General features: G+C 43.3%; 1 protein-coding gene across 1 annotated transcript in view; it reads right to left on the reverse strand.

Annotated features, from left to right (window-relative positions):
* Window positions 1-1188, reverse strand: part of LOC126088161 (G-protein coupled receptor dmsr-1-like) — a 117167-nt gene extending 115979 nt beyond the window's left edge. The window contains exon 1 of the mRNA XM_049906284.1: window positions 1100-1188. Within this exon, the coding sequence (XP_049762241.1) occupies window positions 1100-1188 (89 nt within the window). The remainder of the gene's footprint in view (window positions 1-1099) is intronic.
* Window positions 1189-18102: the final 16914 nt, after the last annotated feature.

Below are 18102 nucleotides of genomic sequence, written 5' to 3' on the forward strand. Positions count from 1 at the left end.
AGCTCGGTATTTAATCAACGCGTCTGACTGACTTTCATCTTTCCTGTAGATATTCACCACACTGGATGAAACGTAAGCACATTTGATGTACGTGCGGATATTGTTTATTACTAATTCACACACGTACGGCTCATAACGAAATAATTGATAATCCCCCACTATCAGGCTGATGTAATGATCGATATATGGAACATGTGCGATACGTGTAACAATTAAATCGGCTAACTTTCCTGGTACTGGGAAAAGAAGTATTGTAAATTAACAATAGGAACCTTGAGGACATCATCCACAAATATTTGGGAGAGAGGGAATATCTGTCCCCAGTGTGTACCACACTGACTGATGAGCACATGCCTCTACAGATGTGAACAGCTCGGTATTTAATCAACGCGTCTGACTGACTTTCATCTTTCCTGTAGATATTCACCACACTGGATGAAACGTAAGCACATTTGATGTACGTGCGGATATTGTTTATTACTAATTCACACACGTACGGCTCATAACGAAATAATTGATAATCCCCCACTATCAGGCTGATGTAATAATCGATGTATGGAACATGTGCGATACGTGTAACAATTAAATCGGCTAACTTTCCTGGTACTGGGAAAAGAAGTATTGTAAATTAACAATAGGAACCTTGAGGACATCATCCACAAATATTTGGGAGAGAGGGAATATCTGTCCCCAATGTGTACCACACTGACTGATGAGCACATGCCTCTACAGATGTGAACAGCTCGGTATTTAATCAACGCGTCTGACTGACTTTCATCTTTCCTGTAGATATTCACCACACTGGATGAAACGTAACGGTATATTGTAGATCAAGGAGAGGAGGCAACATTCACGGTCACTTTAGCACTTTATACAGAAGTCTATTAAACATTGAGTGACACTTATAAGGCATTTGCTGACAATGGTTTAACTGCTATTAATAGATTTATCTAGCAGTTTATAAGAGGTTTGCAGGCTTACTCTTGAGACCATCGTGGCATTTGACTGTACTTTATTTAATTTAACCAAATAGTTCCTTAAATAATTTATTCCCATGTTGTACATTAATATTAGTGAACAGCTGTACCGTAATACTCACTCCCGCTTGAGGTCGACCAGCATGGCGAGCTCCTCCATGGAGAGGTTGAACCTCTGGAGGAGCTGCGTCACCTGTGGCGGTACGGCCATCATCACCTGTAACATCGTCAAGCAAAGAACAGGCTGTAAGAAAACGGGTTGTTAACGACACGAAATTCTGCACTGTTTAAGTCTTCTGGAGCTGCGTCGCTTCTTGTGGCGTGGCTATTATCCTCTTAAACATCAATAAATAAACATCAAATCATAGGGAAATTGATTATCAACGACACAGTCTCGTAAAAGGTTAAACTGATTGTTAAAGTGATCCTGTTCCGGAACTGCATCAACTGTGGTGGCGTGGACATCATCCAATACAACATCATCAAATTAATCACCAGCCACAACAATCACCATGTGAACAACAAATAATAAGAAAACTGGCTGTTAAGAACACAGTCTCCTGCATGATTAATGGAAATGTCTTCTGGAATGGTTCCGCATCCAAAACCTTTTTAGTATTGAAGCTTCACCGTGGAACCTTCTTTTTGAATTTATACACTTATCAACCATAATATTCTGAGAGCGACATACTATCGAGATAAACCGTCCAAGAGTAGTAGCGTCATCTGGCGAGGGAAGACTGCTCGTCAGACACACGCACGGTACATGTGGTATCAGTGAGAGTGCTGTCCGTGTATGGAATGGGAAAGGTGCGCCATCTATGTGAGTTTGACCGAGGGTAGATTGTAATGGCCCGGAAGCTCGGCACCAGCATTTCGGAAACTGAGCGATTTGTCTAGTGTTCGAAGGGTGCTGTGGTAAATGTCATCAACATGTTCCCAAACCAAGGTGAAGCCCCGTCCAGAGGTCGTGGTGTCGGGCGTCGTAGACTGAGCGTAATGGTAAAACAGGACACGTGGTGAACTGTGGCGGAACTAACATCAATCTTTAATGGTGGACAGAGGGCATTTATGTCTGAACATACTTTGCACCGAAAATTCCTAACGATGGGCTTCCGCAGCCAACGACACGTGACCTTCGGCACTCGACGCTGGCCCAGTGACCGAGTGTTGCATGGTGTGATGAATCCCTATACCTTTTTCATCACGCCCAAGGGAGGGCGTGAATCTTTGATCTTCCAGTTAAAAAATAAATAAATAAATAAATAAATAAAAAGGTTCAAATGGCTCTAAGCACTATGGGACTTCACTTCTGAGGTCATCAGTTCCCTAAAACTTAGAACTACTTAAACCTAACTAACCTAAGGACATCACACACATCCATGTCCGAGGCAGGATTCGAACCTGCGACCATAGCGGTCGCGCGGTTCCAGACTGTAGCGCCCAGAACCGCACGGCCACCCTAGCCGGCCCATTGAAACGTGCCCCTTAGAACAATTTATACAAGACTGTGCTTAAACTGACACACAATATTTTTTTAGCGCAACGCAATCTGACTTTCAGAAATCCCTACAAAGGAATGGCCCTGACAAACATTAAACTATACCTTTCACAAATCACTTACCTCACAAAAATCTTCGTTACTCGAACTACTGCAATACAGCGAGCGCCACTATTGCCAGCTAAGTAAAAGATTTAAACTACAGAAGGCACTAACTACTGATAGGCATAGTTAGCAATTGAAAGATGATAACAGAGAACAAACAATGTATTTACCTTAACAGTCATAATATATATAGTAGTCCATAATATCATGTATTACAAATTATCAAAACTCCTCCATCTCTCTCCTCACATCCACCACTGCTGGCGGCTCACCTCCAACTGCGGAACGCTACGCGCTGTTCACATCCAGCTGCCGCTGCCCAACACTACAAAGGCAGACAACAGTGCAAACTAGCCACAGACTGCACACAGCACAGCCAGTGATTTTCATACAGAGCGCTACGTAACGTTGCCAATAAGAAAACATAAACAGCCTACTTACACCATCTTCCAGTGGAACAGCTCCTTGATACCTGTACTACGGGACAGAGGGAACCTGGTGGCTGCTCCATTGTGCTCTGGAAACATTCCCGCGGGCATCCATCGGTCCAGTGAAGCTTGTGCAAGGCACCACAACGGCCAAGAGGTATCATACACTGGTGGCAGATCACTTAGAACAGATCATGAATATCATGTCTCTCGATGGCAGTGGGATTTTCTCCACAAGGTAATGCGCCATGTCACAAAGCCAGGAGTGTAATGGAGTGGTTCAAGGAACACTGTGGCGGTGATGCCTCTCCTCCACCTAACTCTTCAGATCTGAACTTGATTGAGCGCATCTGGGATCTGTTTCTAAGTGGTGTCAGAGATCATCGACCCGCTCCCTGGGATTTATGGGAATTCGGATGACGTGTGTGCAGATGTCGTGTCAGTGGCTTCCAGCGACCTACCAAGGCCTCATTGCTTTCATGCCACCATGCATCGCCACTATTATCCGTGTCAAAGGAGGACACACTGCCTAATACGAAGGTCTTCATAGGGTTGTGGCTGATCAGTGCATGTAATCAACACTTACATCTGCATCTACATTTACATCTTCATCTACATAGATAGTCCTCAGGCCACATACGGTCTATGGCGGAGGGTACCCCGTACAACTACTAGTCATCAGCTTTCCTATTTCAGTCAGAAACAGAGCGAGGGAAAAATGACTCTTTATATCCCTCCGAATGAGCCCTAATTTCTCGTATCTCATCTTCGTGGTCCTTGCGCGCAATGTATGTTGGCGGTAGTAGAATCATTTAACAGTTAGTTTCAAATGTCGGTTCTTTAAATTTTCTCAGTAGTGTTGTTCGAAAACACCGTAGCCTTCCTTCCAGGGATTCCCATTTGAGTCCTTGAAGCATCTCCGTAACACTTTAACGTTATTCAGACCCAGTGGTAACAAATCTAGCAGACAGCCTCAGAACTGCTTCAATGTCCTCCTTCAATCATACCTGGTACGGATACCAAACACTCGAGCAGTATTGAAGAATAGGTAGCACCAGCATCCTATGTGTGGTCTCCTTTACAGATGAACCACACTTTCGAACAGTTCTCCTAATAAACCGAAGTCGACCATTCGCCTTTCCTACCACAGTCCTCACGTGCTCGTTCCATTTCATATCACTTTGCAATGTTGCACCCACATGTTTAAGCAATGTGACTATGTCAAGCAGTACACTACTAATGGTGTATCCAAACATTAAAGGTTTATTTTTCCGACTCATCCTCATTTACTTACATTATACCACATTTAGAATTAGCTGCCATTCATCGCACAAACTAGACATTTTGTCTAAGTCATCTTGTATCTCACTACAGTCAATCAACTTCTACGCCTTACCATACACCACATCATCAGTAGCAAATCAGACGCACAAAAAATTTATCCAACTGTAATATGTGTTGTTCAGTCTTTCCTACACTATACAAATTTATTTTTCCTACAAGATTTCATCGAAATGAATTTTTGTTTTTCGACAATTAGGTTCCTTGTGTAACTCTGTCAACTGAATTAAATTATGGTTGCTCTATAAACCAAATCGAGAAGGTGCTACGTGAAATTGGAATTACTGATGAAAAATGAGCACCTTACGTTTAAGGAAATACAGCCATCAGCACATAATTTGTTTTAATTTAATCTAAACTTTCTAATTTTCTTTCATATGACCAACACAGTTACAAAAAAGGTGGAGTGCTACTCACGGTAAAGATGCCACACTGAATTGCAGACACAACAAAAGCAATGTTACACACAATGTTTTCGGCCAAAGCCTTCTTCAGAAAAAATCGAAAACACACATTTCAAAAGCAGGCACACCACTATGTCCAGACATTCTTGCCAGACTGAAACACCTGGATTGGACGAAAACAGCAATCTGCAGTAAAAGGGCAGGGAAGGGTTAGGGACAGCTGCGTAGAGGTGGGGGTGGAGTGGGGCGGGGAGAAAATAGTGCTGACTGACAGAGTGTGCTGGGATGAGAAAGCAGCAGGACAACACTGTCAAGTGCAGGGTTCAGGGGCGCTGGAAGAGGAGAGGGCGAGGGGTTCATGGGAAGTGGAAAAGAAGTGGAGAAGAGAGGGGAAAAGGCTTAGAGGACGTTGGCTGAGAGTGGGGCACACTATTCCATCAGTGTTTGCGAAAGTTACTGAAAAGGCTGTGTATGTAAGGATAATTAATCATTTTGTATCACACAATTTGCTATCAAATGTACAGTTCGGCTTTAGAAGTCGTTTAATAACTGAAAATGCTATATTCTCTTAACTCTGGGAGGTACCGGATGGGTTAAAGAAAAGGTTTCGAACGCTAGGCATATTTTTCTTATTTAACTAAGGCGTTTGATTGTATCGATCACGAAATATTGCTCCAGAAGTTGGACCATTACAGAATACGGGGAGTATCTCACAAATGGTCCACCTCTTACTTTAGGAACGGACAGCAAAAGGTCATTAGTCACAATGTCAAGAATGGCTTTGATGTGGGGTCTCATTGGAGTAAGGTCAAGTGGGCGGTGGGGGGGGGGGGGGAGGAGGAGGGAATCAGGTGATCAGTGTTGGGGCTCGCATGTTCCTTATTATTACAGATAACTCTAAAATATATCTGTTTGGTGATGATACTACCCTCGTAATAAAGGATGTTACGTGTAACATTTGTTCGGTTTCAAATAATGCAGTTCATGACCTAAGTTCGTGGCTTGTAGAAAATATACTAACGGTAAATCACAGTAAGACCCAGTTTTTACAGTTTCTTACACACAATACAACAAAACCTGACTTTAATTTTACAGATTGGTATACGATTAGTGAAACTGACCAGTTCAAATTTCTGGGTGTTCAGATAGATAGTAAAATGTCGCGTAAAGCCCACGTTCAGGATATTGTTCAGAGACGTAATGCTGCCATTTTTACTGTTCGAACGGCATCTGAAGTGAGTGAGGATTCGACACGAAGATTAGTCTACTTTGCTTATTTTCATTCACTTATGTCCTATGGTATTATATTTTGGGGTAACTGATCCCATTCTGAAAGAATATTTATGGCTCAGAAACGGGCGATTCGGGCAATAATTGGTGTAACTTCACAACCTCTTGTCGAGCCCTGTTCACTTGTCTGCGTATTTCGACATTGGTCTCTCAGTATACATATTCTTTACTGTCGTTTCTTGTTAATAATATCAGCTTATTCCCAAGAATAAGGAGCTTTCACTTAGTTAATACGTGGCAGAAATCAAACCTAGATCGGACTTCTTTAACTCTTGTGCAGAAAGGTGTGCAGTATACTCCTGCATCCATTTTCAATAAGCTACCTCTCGAATTCAAAAATCTTAACAGTAATCCACGCGCTTTCGAATTGAAGAGTTTCCTCATTGGTCACTCCTTCTATTCTGACGAGGAATTCCTTGAAAACTAAAGCTCATTCTTGTTGAATTGTTAATTGCGTTTACGTAAACTTACGGATTGACTTTTTCGGGTTCATAAACGTTTCATTTTTATCTGTTATTATTTTTATGTCGTAATTTCATGTACTAACACATCTCATGACCTTGCAGATTTGCTGCTCAATTTGGTCGTACGGAGCTTGACGTGTAAAAAAATAGATAAAGTAAATGATGATGAGGGGTCGTGAACCGGGGGGGGGGGGGGGAGATGATAGGACAGAAGCAGCAGAAAGCGTTGGGCGAAGGTTTTGGGGACATTAGGTGCTGTAGCTTGGATTCAGGTAGCGGTGAATGTATTTCCAATACTAACCCCTTGTCCCAGGGATCATAACCCTGTGGAAGACCCAGGCGCAATACATGCCCAAGTCACACACCCAGCGCATTCTGTTCTAGTCATATCACAGATGTATCCTACCCCATCAGAGGGGTGTACTGTGAGAGTAACCATGCCATGTAACAGCTCTGCAGAGACATAGCTTTTTATATTGGTATGGCTACCAGTCAGCAGTCCACTAGGACGAATGGCCGAGGCAGAACTGTAGTCAAGAGCAAATGTGCCAGAAGATGCAGCTGATCACAACATGCTTTATTTCTATGGCTGCTTCACAAACTGTGCCACACGTATTCTCCTCACCACCACCAGCCTTTCTGAAATGCGCAGATGGGATTTATCCTTATAACACATTCTCCACTCCTAATATTACCCTGGCCTCAACCTACTAAAGTCTACAGTCCTCCCAATAGTCCTCCCAATTCATGTCCCCTCACCGTGTGCCACTCTCTGCCAACGCCTCCACAATCTTTTCGCGTCTCTGCTTCTCTTCTTTCCCATTCGCCATTTCCCCCTTCACCTGCTGTACTGTATCAACTTTCTCCTCTCTCCACAGCACCCTGCTACAAAACCATATGGGCTGTTGCTGCAGCTTCTCATGCCCAAAATTCTTCACGCTGATGGCTAAACTATTCCCGCTGATCCCATTTCCTTCCTCATCCTCATGTATTTTCACACATTGTTCCTGTGCCACACTAACTTGTCAGTCTTTATCTACCCAGTCATTCCTTCCCCCTCTTTCTTCCCCTCTCCAAACACGCGAATATCTCATACCTAATTTGTTCCTTTCTTTTTTCCACATTTTTGTACATTTTTACGTATTTGATCGCGTGTACTTTTACGTATTTATGCATGTTTTTACGTATTCCTAAGTATTTTTGCGTATCTGTACTACCGAGCTTGCCTGCACAACCACCTAATGCCCTCATTTACTCATTTCCCAAGCCATTTCCCCCGTCATCCCTGCCGCAATGGAGCCCTTCTCCCTCCTTCATAAAAGTATCCCTTTTCTTGGCAACGACCCAGTCCCACATCCCTTAAATGCGGCGTAAACCAAGGAATAGCCCCCACCCCGAAACAAATCGGTCTAACCATAAAAATTCGCTGCGCGGAGTGGACGCGCGGTTTGAGGCGCCATGTCACACACTGCCTGGTCCCTTCGGCTGGAGGTTCGAGTCTTCCCTCGGGAATGGGAGTTTGTGTTGTTCTTAGTATAAGTTAGTTTACTTAGTGAGTAAGTCTAGGGACCGATGACCTCAACAGTTTGGTCTCTTAGGAATTCACACACATAAAAATTCCGTTCCCTGGTTCCCACATTTCCTTTCACAATGACAGTGGTATTGCAAAAACATATCTCCTTGGGACAGGCATTCAAGAAACACCGCCGTTCCCTACGAAAGATACTGCGACTGTACAATTTCTGCTATATTCATCACATTAATTGAGTCACTGGCTCTCCATCCCCTGGAAGAGCATTCCTGTCACCACCTCAATAAGTCACCCAACCTGCTGATCCCTACTGCCACCTTGGGGCACAACTATCCAACGCCCATCTTGTCCACAGTGTTCCTTCTCGTCAATTCTTCTTATCACCAAGGCTCTACCTAGTTGAAAAACAGTCCTAGAACACTGTTGTTAACCTTTCCACTAAAATCTTTACACCCCCCCCCCCCAATTATTTCCAGTTCTATCCAAAGACCACACCTTAAGCCCTACATGCAAGTGCAACAATGCTGAACCTGTCAAAGGCCTGCTCTCCTTCTCCCGATCCCTGCAAAGGAAACACCTATTAGCCACTAATCTCTCTAGCCAAAGCTCTGAGCACTATGGGACTTAACATGTGATGTCCTCAGTCCCCTAGAACTTAGAACTACTTGAACCTAAGTAACCTAAGGACATCACACACATCCATGCCCGAGGCAGGATTCGAACCTGCGACCGTAGTGATCGCGCGGTTCCAGACTGAAGCGCCTAGAACCGCTCGGCCGCAGCGGCCGGCGATGTGTTAAGTAATACAATCGATCCAAACATTTGGTAACCGCAGAAAATGTGGAAAACTAAAACAGGTTTGCATGAGTAATGATGTATTTTTAACTCCTTATTTTGTTTCGATAACTTGCACATACATACCCAGGGAGTTTCGTAAGTCCACAAAAAATCATATGCGTTTCGGAGGAGATTTTTTTATATTTTTGAAATCAGTCACTACGGTTGATGCCAACATTGCAGATGTGCCACGGAAGGAAGCCGTCTGTAGACCTACAACTTGGTATCTCTGGCGGTGTAGTAGGGGAAGCGGAATGCTTAAGTTTCTTCAAATATCTGTCGCCATTACCCGTGAATTTACTGCTCAGAACTGAGTATTTAATTAAATATAAGATCCTTGCTCAAGTAATAATTGCTTACACGTTTCATGCTAGGAATTTTCTCATTAGAGATCAATGAAGCATACCAGAGTACATGTATAATGAGTCTTCTATCACCGTTTGACATATAAACTCATGTGAAAAACATAATATAGCATTTCATTTAAGTTTTTTAGACATGAAAGTAGTTTCGAAAAATTTCTGAAGTATAGAATCCTAAGCTGCAAAAGTTTAATCCGCTGTAATTGAATACCTGCCAGTAAAATTCTTTTAATAGCCATGTTTTCTGAACGTCAATACAATATACCTTTTCATCATTATGCGCTTTACTTTGAGGACGAGGCTCTAAAAACTGTCCCGAGTTCACTGGAAACGCAATTACGGGAGATTTGAACAGGCGCAACAACGCAGAAGTAATTAAAATTTCTGATTTTAATTTTAATTTTAATATTAGCTTCAGTAATGAAAGGCGATATTATGAGGCTCTACTCAGCCAAAGCGAAGGTATTTTGTGAAATCAGCGGATAAACTTATATTCACACCAGAACCTGATAACAATGTGTGTCCGACATCTTTGCCAAATAGTAATACCTAGAGGTAATTAACATTAGCCCTGTGACATTTTATGTGGGGGTCAGAGAACAAGTCTTTGAAGTGTGCATACTTCTCGTTGCTTGTCAGCTATTATTCTCAATATATTCTATAATTAATACCTACGTCACATGTAATCTGTTATAGGAAAATTTCTAGAGGAGTAAATTTTTCATACGAATGTTCTTTGTGCCATACTACGGAGCCCATAAATTCAAGTAGTCCTGACATAATTGACAATTGTTACAACAAGTTTTCACTGAATTTTCCACTTTACCTAAGTGTAAGTAAGTGTGGGCCATTTTATTTTCGTACTATCGAAGTTTAAATCGTCTCGCGGTGACTCATGGAGAGCGAAACGTAATATGAACTCAAAAACATATTGCCAATCCTCATGAATCCACACAGACGTAAAGTTATTTCTTTCTCACAGTTGTCAGTAGTCTTGAGCCTTTAATAACGTGTCACCATTTGATAGACATTAGTTACAGCACTGTTGTACTGGAAACCTGGCACGTGTCGACTTCAAAACTGCTTTAGTATGAAACCAGGAGAAAAGGCACGAGTTAAAGTCCACAGTGCCTGGACATGAACTAATGAATGTACCTCAGAGTAAGACGTATAGGATGTGGGGGAATTACCGGAGTCATTCACTTTAGGACGTTACAGGCGACTTTGCTTCGCGCTAGAACAGAGTCCGACAGACTGAATTTAATTGGAGAAAGCAGTAAGGAAACGGGTGGAGGAAGAGCATGGTAATCAGTTTTCATACGAAAAACACGTGCATGCCAGAAAAGAGGCTCCATCGTGCCACACAAACAATGTGTAGAGATTACCTGACGTATAGTTCACAGACGTTAACAGAGGAAAGTATGTATCTGTAAAAGAGAGTCGTATGTTTTATTTCCCTTCACCATCATTCTATCGTCGTAGAAAATTTTGGCTTTCAGCACTGAACAAGATACACTTTCATTTGAAAAGATATACTTCGCGATTAACCATACAAATTTTTTAGCACTCAGCGGAACACGTCTGTCTGCATGAATATGAATCAATTTTGCATCCATTTTTGTTTAGGTGGAAACCTTTCGTAAACAAGGATACATCCGCTATAATATTCATTTCTACAGTTACATATTTTCTATAAGTGTTCAATATAGAGCAGAAATGGTCCCGTGGTCTATTGGTCCTAGGCTCTCAGAGAGCTCCAACAATTTATGATCCATGCTGGATTCGTAGACTGATACGTAAATAATTATTAGGCAGAATGAGGTGCTAGGGGAAGTGTGTGATACATACACAGGTACGCCTTTGTTGAGTGATACTAAGTACTCGTATTCATGTCGTTGGAATCGGCTGATATAGATCTGCCTGCCAGATTCCTCTCTTGGGTACTTTCCCACAACCCGTCTCCGAGTTGAGTACTAACACACTTCGATGTGTCACAACAGTCGGCCTCAGTGGTTGGTATCCTTAGGTGTTCCTTTAAAACCTGCAAAATGTATTCCAAGAATAACTGATAAGGCTAACCGACGCGTGTGGTTCCAGTAGGTATAGGTGTTTCAGTACTTGAGCAATCTACTTTGAAAGGCATTAGGTTACACTCCAAAAAATCAGTTCTTCGCTAAATTGCATACATTTTGCAACTCGTCATTTATGTATTGTGCTGTTCATTGGTGCACCTTAGACATGGCGCACTAACCAGAGCTCGAGGACCAATACCAACTACTAAGAGTTCGCTCTGGCATCGCTAACACAAGCCACATTAATCTGCAGTACAGGTTTGTATAATCTAAAGGAATTTCCCTTGTCTCACGACTATTTCTTATTTCTCATGTTGAAGAAAACAATTTAAATACTTGAGGCAGCTGTAAGTATCAATATGAACTCTCGTCTCAAATACACTCCTGGAAATGGAAAAAAGAACACATTGACACCGGTGTGTCAGACCCACCTTACTTGCTCCGGACACTGCGAGAGGGCTGTACAAGCAATGATCACACGCACGGCACAGCGGACACACCAGGAACCGCGGTGTTGGCCGTCGAATGGCGCTAGTTGCGCTGCATTTGTGCACCGCCGCCGTCAGTGTCAGCCAGTTTGCCGTGGCATACGGAGCTCCATCGCAGTCTTTAACACTGGTAGCATGCCGCGACAGCGTGGACGTGAACCGTATGTGCAGTTGACGGACTTTGAGCGAGGGCGTATAGTGGGCATGCGGGAGGCCGGGTGGACGTACCGCCGAATTGCTCAACACGTGGGGCGTGAGGTCTCCACAGTACATCGATGTTGTCGCCAGTGGTCGGCGGAAGGTGCACGTGCCCGTCGACCTGGGACCGGACCGCAGCGACGCAAGGATGCACGCCAAGACCGTAGGATCCTACGCAGTGCCGTAGGGGACCGCACCGCCACTTCCCAGCAAATTAGGGACACTGTTGCTCCTGGGGTATCGGCGAGGACCGTTCGCAACCGTCTCCATGAAGCTGGGCTACGGTCCCGCACACCGTTAGGCCGTCTTCCGCTCACGCCCCAACATCGTGCAGCCCGCCTCCAGTGGTGTCGCGACAGGCGTGAATGGAGGGACGAATGGAGACGTGTCGTCTTCAGCGATGAGAGTCCCTTCTGCCTTGGTGCCAATGATGGTCGTATGCGTGTTTGGCGCCGTGCAGGTGAGCGCCACAATCAGGACTGCATACGACCGAGGCACACAGGGCCAACACCCGGCATCATGGTGTGGGGAGCGATCTCCTACACTGGCCGTACACCACTGGTGATCGTCGAGGGGACACTGAATAGTGCACGGTACATCCAAACCGTCATCGAACCCATCGTTCTACCATTCCTAGACCGGGAAGGGAACTTGCTGTTCCAACAGGACAATGCACGTCCGCATGTATCCCGTGCCACCCAACGTGCTCTAGAAGGTGTAAGTCAACTACCCTGGCCAGCAAGATCTCCGGATCTGTTCCCCATTGAGCATGTTTGGGACTGGATGAAGCGTCGTCTCACGCGGTCTGCACGTCCAGCACGAACGCTGGTCCAGCTGAGGCGCCAGGTGGAAATGGCATGGCAAGCCGTTCCACAGGACTACATGCAGCATCTCTACGATCGTCTCCATGGGAGAATAGCAGCCTGCATTGCTGCGAAAGGTGGATATACACTGTACTAGTGCCGACATTGTGCATGCTCTGTTGCCTGTGTCTATGTGCCTGTGGTTCTGTCAGTGTGATCATGTGATGTATCTGACCCCAGGAATGTGTCAAAAAGTTTCCCCTTCCTGGGACAATGAATTCACGGTGTTCTTATTTCAATTTCCAGGAGTGTATATGATCGTCTCATAAAACTGTTTCACGATTCTCTCTGCTTCTCAAATAGTTAATCTGTAATCTGTTCTATTGACGTGCTCTGTGCAGCGGCTACTTGAGAAACGGCACGCAGTACCTGAAATAGAGAAACCAGTCAATTCTTCTATGTAACTGAAGAGCCAAAGAGACTACACGCAGATGTGCCGCAACACGACGTGGCATGAACGCGATTAATGTACGAAGCAGTACTGGAGGGAATTGACACCATGAATCCTGCAGTACTGTCCATAAATCAGTAAGAGCACGAGGAGGTGGACATCTCTTCTGAACCGCACGATGCCGGGCATCCCATGTATGCTCAGTAATGTTCATGTCTGGGGAGTCTGGTGGCCAGCGGAAGTGCTTAAACAGGAGAGTGTTCCTGGAGCCACTCTGTAGCAATTCTGTACTTGTGGGGTGTCGCACTATCCTGCTGGAATTGTCCAAGTCCGCCAGAATACACAATGGACATGAATGAACGCAGGTGATCAGACAGGATGCGTACGTAGGTGTCACCAGTCACAGTCGCATATAGACGTGTCAGGCGTCCCATATCAGTCCAACAGCACACGCCCCACACAAGTACAGAACCTCCACCAGATTGAACAGTATCCTGGTGACTTGCACGGCCATGGATTCATGAGTTTGTCTCCATACCCGTACACGTCCATCTATTGGATACAATTAGAAATGAGACTCGTCCGACCAGGCAACTTGTTTCCAGTCATCAACTGTCCATTGTCGGTGTTGACGGCCCAGGGGAGGCCGAAAGCTTTGTGTCGTCCAGTCACCAGGTGTACACGAGTGGGCCTACGGCTTCGAGAGATCCCGATGATGTTTCGTTGAATTTTTCGAACACTTCCACTTGATAGCCCAGCACTGAAATCTGCAGCAATTTGGTGAAGGGTTGTGCTCCTGCCACGTTCAACAACTATCTTCAGTCGTCGTTGGTCCCGTTCTCACAGGATCTCTTTCCGACGGCAGCGATGTCGGACATTTGATGTTTTACCAGATTCCTGACATTCACGGTAAACTCCTGAAATGGTCGTACGGGAAAATCACCACTTCATCGCTATCTCGCAGATGCTGTGTTCCATCGCTTGCGCGTCGATTATAACACCACGTTCAAACTCACTTAAATCTTGCATTGTAGCAGCAGTAACCGATCTAACAACTGATTTAGACACTTGTTGTCTTACACAGGGAGATTCATGAAGAAATGCAAATATTGTAATGTGTTATTCTACAAATAAAAAAATGTTCAGTTAAACATAGGTCCACAAATGTTTAATTTCTGAGTTTAGGCTAATAAAATATTTTTCCTGAAATTTAGCAATTTCGCTAATATCAAGCCATCGAAAAACTGTACGAGGTTAAAGTAAAATAGGATATCCATTTATTTTGTTGTTATTGATCTAGTGAATCTAATAAACATGTTCCTGACGTGTATCTGCAGTTCTTATCCTGAGAAGCAAAGAAGTAATTTCGTAAAATTTATTAATTACTTGGCCCAATTTGTTTTTTTTTTTAATTCCAGACAATTGCACAAAGTTTTCAACAGAAGTTGTAGAGAAGTTAATTTTGGGAAAATGATGGTAATAACTTGAACTGAAACTGTATGAATGTGTCAGATAATATGCCTGTACTAATACCACAGTAGAGGTGAATTCATATTAAACAGGAAAAAACAAAGCTGAGTGTTAAGGAAGTTGTACAGTGTACATTCAATTTCACAATACATTCACAATAAATGTTCAAAAATGTGTCCACCGTGTTCAATGCATTTAGCTGCACGTGTATGAACAGATTTTGTTTCTCGTTTCAGTTCACAGGCTTGTTCTTAATTTAGTCTTTTGCATTCACAATAACTAACTCGTTTCAGTTTAGGAAACGATTGAAACAACTCACTAACGCTTGCCAACAATGACATAAACGTTTCTACATCCTTAATGGAAAGTAAACTAATTTGCTAATGTAATATTCTTTTCTTCTCTGTGTGTTCTGGAAAACTTCTGCAGATACGCGCCTGGGACATGTTTTATTAGATTCACCTGACCAGTACAAATCAAAATAAATGGAAATCGTGTTTTACTTTAACCTCATAGAGTTTTGCGATGGCTTAATATTACGGAAGTTGCTGAATTTCAGGCAAAATGTTTTATTAGCCGTAACGCCGTAACTAAACTTTTTCGGATCTACGTTTATATGAACTTTTTTCTTTCATTTTACTAGTAAAATAACACATTAAAATATTTCCGTATTTTCGTGAATTACCCTGTAGACGTCGCCGACCGCAGCGCAGTATTCTGCCTATGTACGTATCACTGTATTTAAATACGCAAGCCTGTACAGGTTCTTTGGCGCTTCCGTCTATTATAGCAGGGACTGTTAACGAAAACCTTAATTTAGAGAGAGAGAATGAGACAGTATTTCATTATCAAACCAGCGGTCAAACCCAGCTCCAGGCTAGCCGGGTGGCCTGCATTGCCAGTCCGACGTGAGTCACATTTTCTTTTTGACCTTCTCCCGCATTTCCCTTCATACCGCTTAAACATTAACTCCATGCCAAAGAGTCTGTTCCCACCCCCTCAATATCTGACTTGCCTTGCATCACGGGTTGTTTAGGGCATCAGTGACGTTTAGGGCGCCAGTGATAACTCCCGACTCTGGCCATTCAGCACTATAAGGCAACTAGATCATTTTCGCTGCTCCCCCCGTCTTCCGCCCCCTCCCTCCCCTTGTAGTGGGACGCGAAATTGAAGCGTCACCCATCCACCAGTGTCAGCCCAGTTTGCAGGTGAATATAAATTTAATTTAGTTTTGTTTATGTATCTTTTTTAATATTTGTAATAGCTGTGAATTATCTAAAAGTTTTTGTATTTTTTTTATGTTTCATGTACGGAGAGGGCGGCGCAACGAACGGAGACAGCATCTTCGCTGCCGCGACCAGAGAGAAAATTGCTGGCCACTATGCGTCGCGGGTCGACAGCCAAAGAGCAACAGAAGATCCTGGAACCGAGTTGTTGCATCGTGTTTCTAAAAATTTGAAAATGAATTTTTTTTGTAATGTTTTGTACAACAATGACGTCATAGAGAGCTTAATCTTATTGAAAATGTCAGTCCTAGTTTGTCAAGGCTCAGGTTCACGTCTGTATGTAGGAAGATAATAAATTAGTGGATGCTACTAAAGTTGAAACACGTGTTCTGAGGATTTATTTATGAAGAATTATGTGAATGGATTAATAATATATTTGACAAGATTATTGAATTTTGACAGCGTTCATCGCGACTTTGAATCTCAAAGTTTATTTAACGTGGTTCTAATATCGATTAAATCAAGATAAAGTGTATCAATATAATTTCTGAGGAGAAACAAACGACGTCAAAATTTGAAAAAGGTTTACTCAAACCAATTGACCCGAATGACGTAATTCTGCGCATACGACTCTAATGATGTTTTACAGTTTCGTTCAAGAACCATTCTGAGACAATTTAAAAACAATATAAATAATTTTGAAGTGGGTCGTAACTGACGTAGGTGACGAAGTCTGCACATGGTCATATATCAAAAGAAAGTCATTTATAAGAAACTTACGTCGTTACACTACACCCTGTGCTCCCCTTCGGTATCTCTGCACTCTCTCCTGCCTTGTCTTCTCTCTTCATCTCCCGGCCTGCCCGTCTCCTGCCTATTGGTGAGACCCCTGTCAACATTTTCCTCTTCCTCCCGCCCCCCATCGACCCTCCCCACCTTTTTCCTCCTCTCCGACCTCTAGTCCTTCGGAAGCTCCCTACCAGCGCTTTTTATTCTTTCTGAGCGTTCCCTCGTTTCCAGTGGTTTTGTTTTTTAAGTGTCTCGCTCTGTGAGATTTTTATACCATGGCTGACTTTTAACTTGTGTTTGACCCCAGTTATTTTAAGTGCCCATGTGGGGCAGGGGAATGATATTACAATAAAGGAACAGAAAAAAATCGCTACTGTAGCAATTTTAAGCCATCATAGTAAGGTAATATGCATGAAATGTTAATAAACTATATACACAAGCATCACTTGTGAATCACTGTATGTAAACGAAAACAGTTTAAAAAAACTTTTCACTATTTGCTGAGATTAGTCCGAACGTACAGACAGAAACCATGGTAAGGATTTTAATTTATATACAGCGTTGTTATTCACAACTCTACAATAACTTTATTATTTGAAATATTTTCACAATGCTTTGCACACACATACAAAAACTCAAAAAGTTTTTTTAGGCATTCACAAATATTCGATATGTGCCCCTTTAGTGATTCGGCAGACATCAAGCCGACAATCAAGTTCCTCCCACACTCGGCGCAGCATGTCCCCATCAATGAGTTCGAAAGCATCGTTAAAGCGAGCTCGCAGTTCTGGCACGTTTCTTGGTAGAGGAGGCTTAAACACTGAATCTTTCACATAACCCCACAGAAAGAAATCGCATGGGGTTAAGTCGGGAGAGCGTGGAGGCCATGACATGAATTGCTGATCATGATCTCCACCACGACCGATCCATCGGTTTTCCAATCTCCTGTTTAAGAAATGCCGTGCATCATGATGGAAGTGCGGTGGAGCACCATCCTGTTGAAAGATGAAGTCGGCGCTGTCGGTCTCCAGTTGTGGCATGAGCCAATTTTCCAGCATGTCCAGATACACGTGTCCTGTAACGTTTTTTTCGCAGGAGAAAAAGGGGCCGTAAACTTTAAACCGTGAGATTGCACAAAACACGTTAACTTTTGGTGAATTGCGAATTTGCTGCACGAATGCGTGAGGACTCTCTACCGCCCAGATTCGCACATTGTGTCTGTTCACTTCTCCATTAAGAAAAAATGTTGCTTCATCACTGAAAACAAGTTTCGCACTGAACGCATCCTCTTCCATGAGCTGTTGCAACCGCGCCGAAAATTCAAAGCGTTTGACTTTGTCATCGGGTGTCAGGGCTTGTAGCAAT

The sequence above is a fragment of the Schistocerca cancellata genome, chromosome 6 (genome assembly GCF_023864275.1).
Source record: "Schistocerca cancellata isolate TAMUIC-IGC-003103 chromosome 6, iqSchCanc2.1, whole genome shotgun sequence".
Lineage (NCBI taxonomy): Eukaryota > Metazoa > Arthropoda > Insecta > Orthoptera > Acrididae > Schistocerca > Schistocerca cancellata.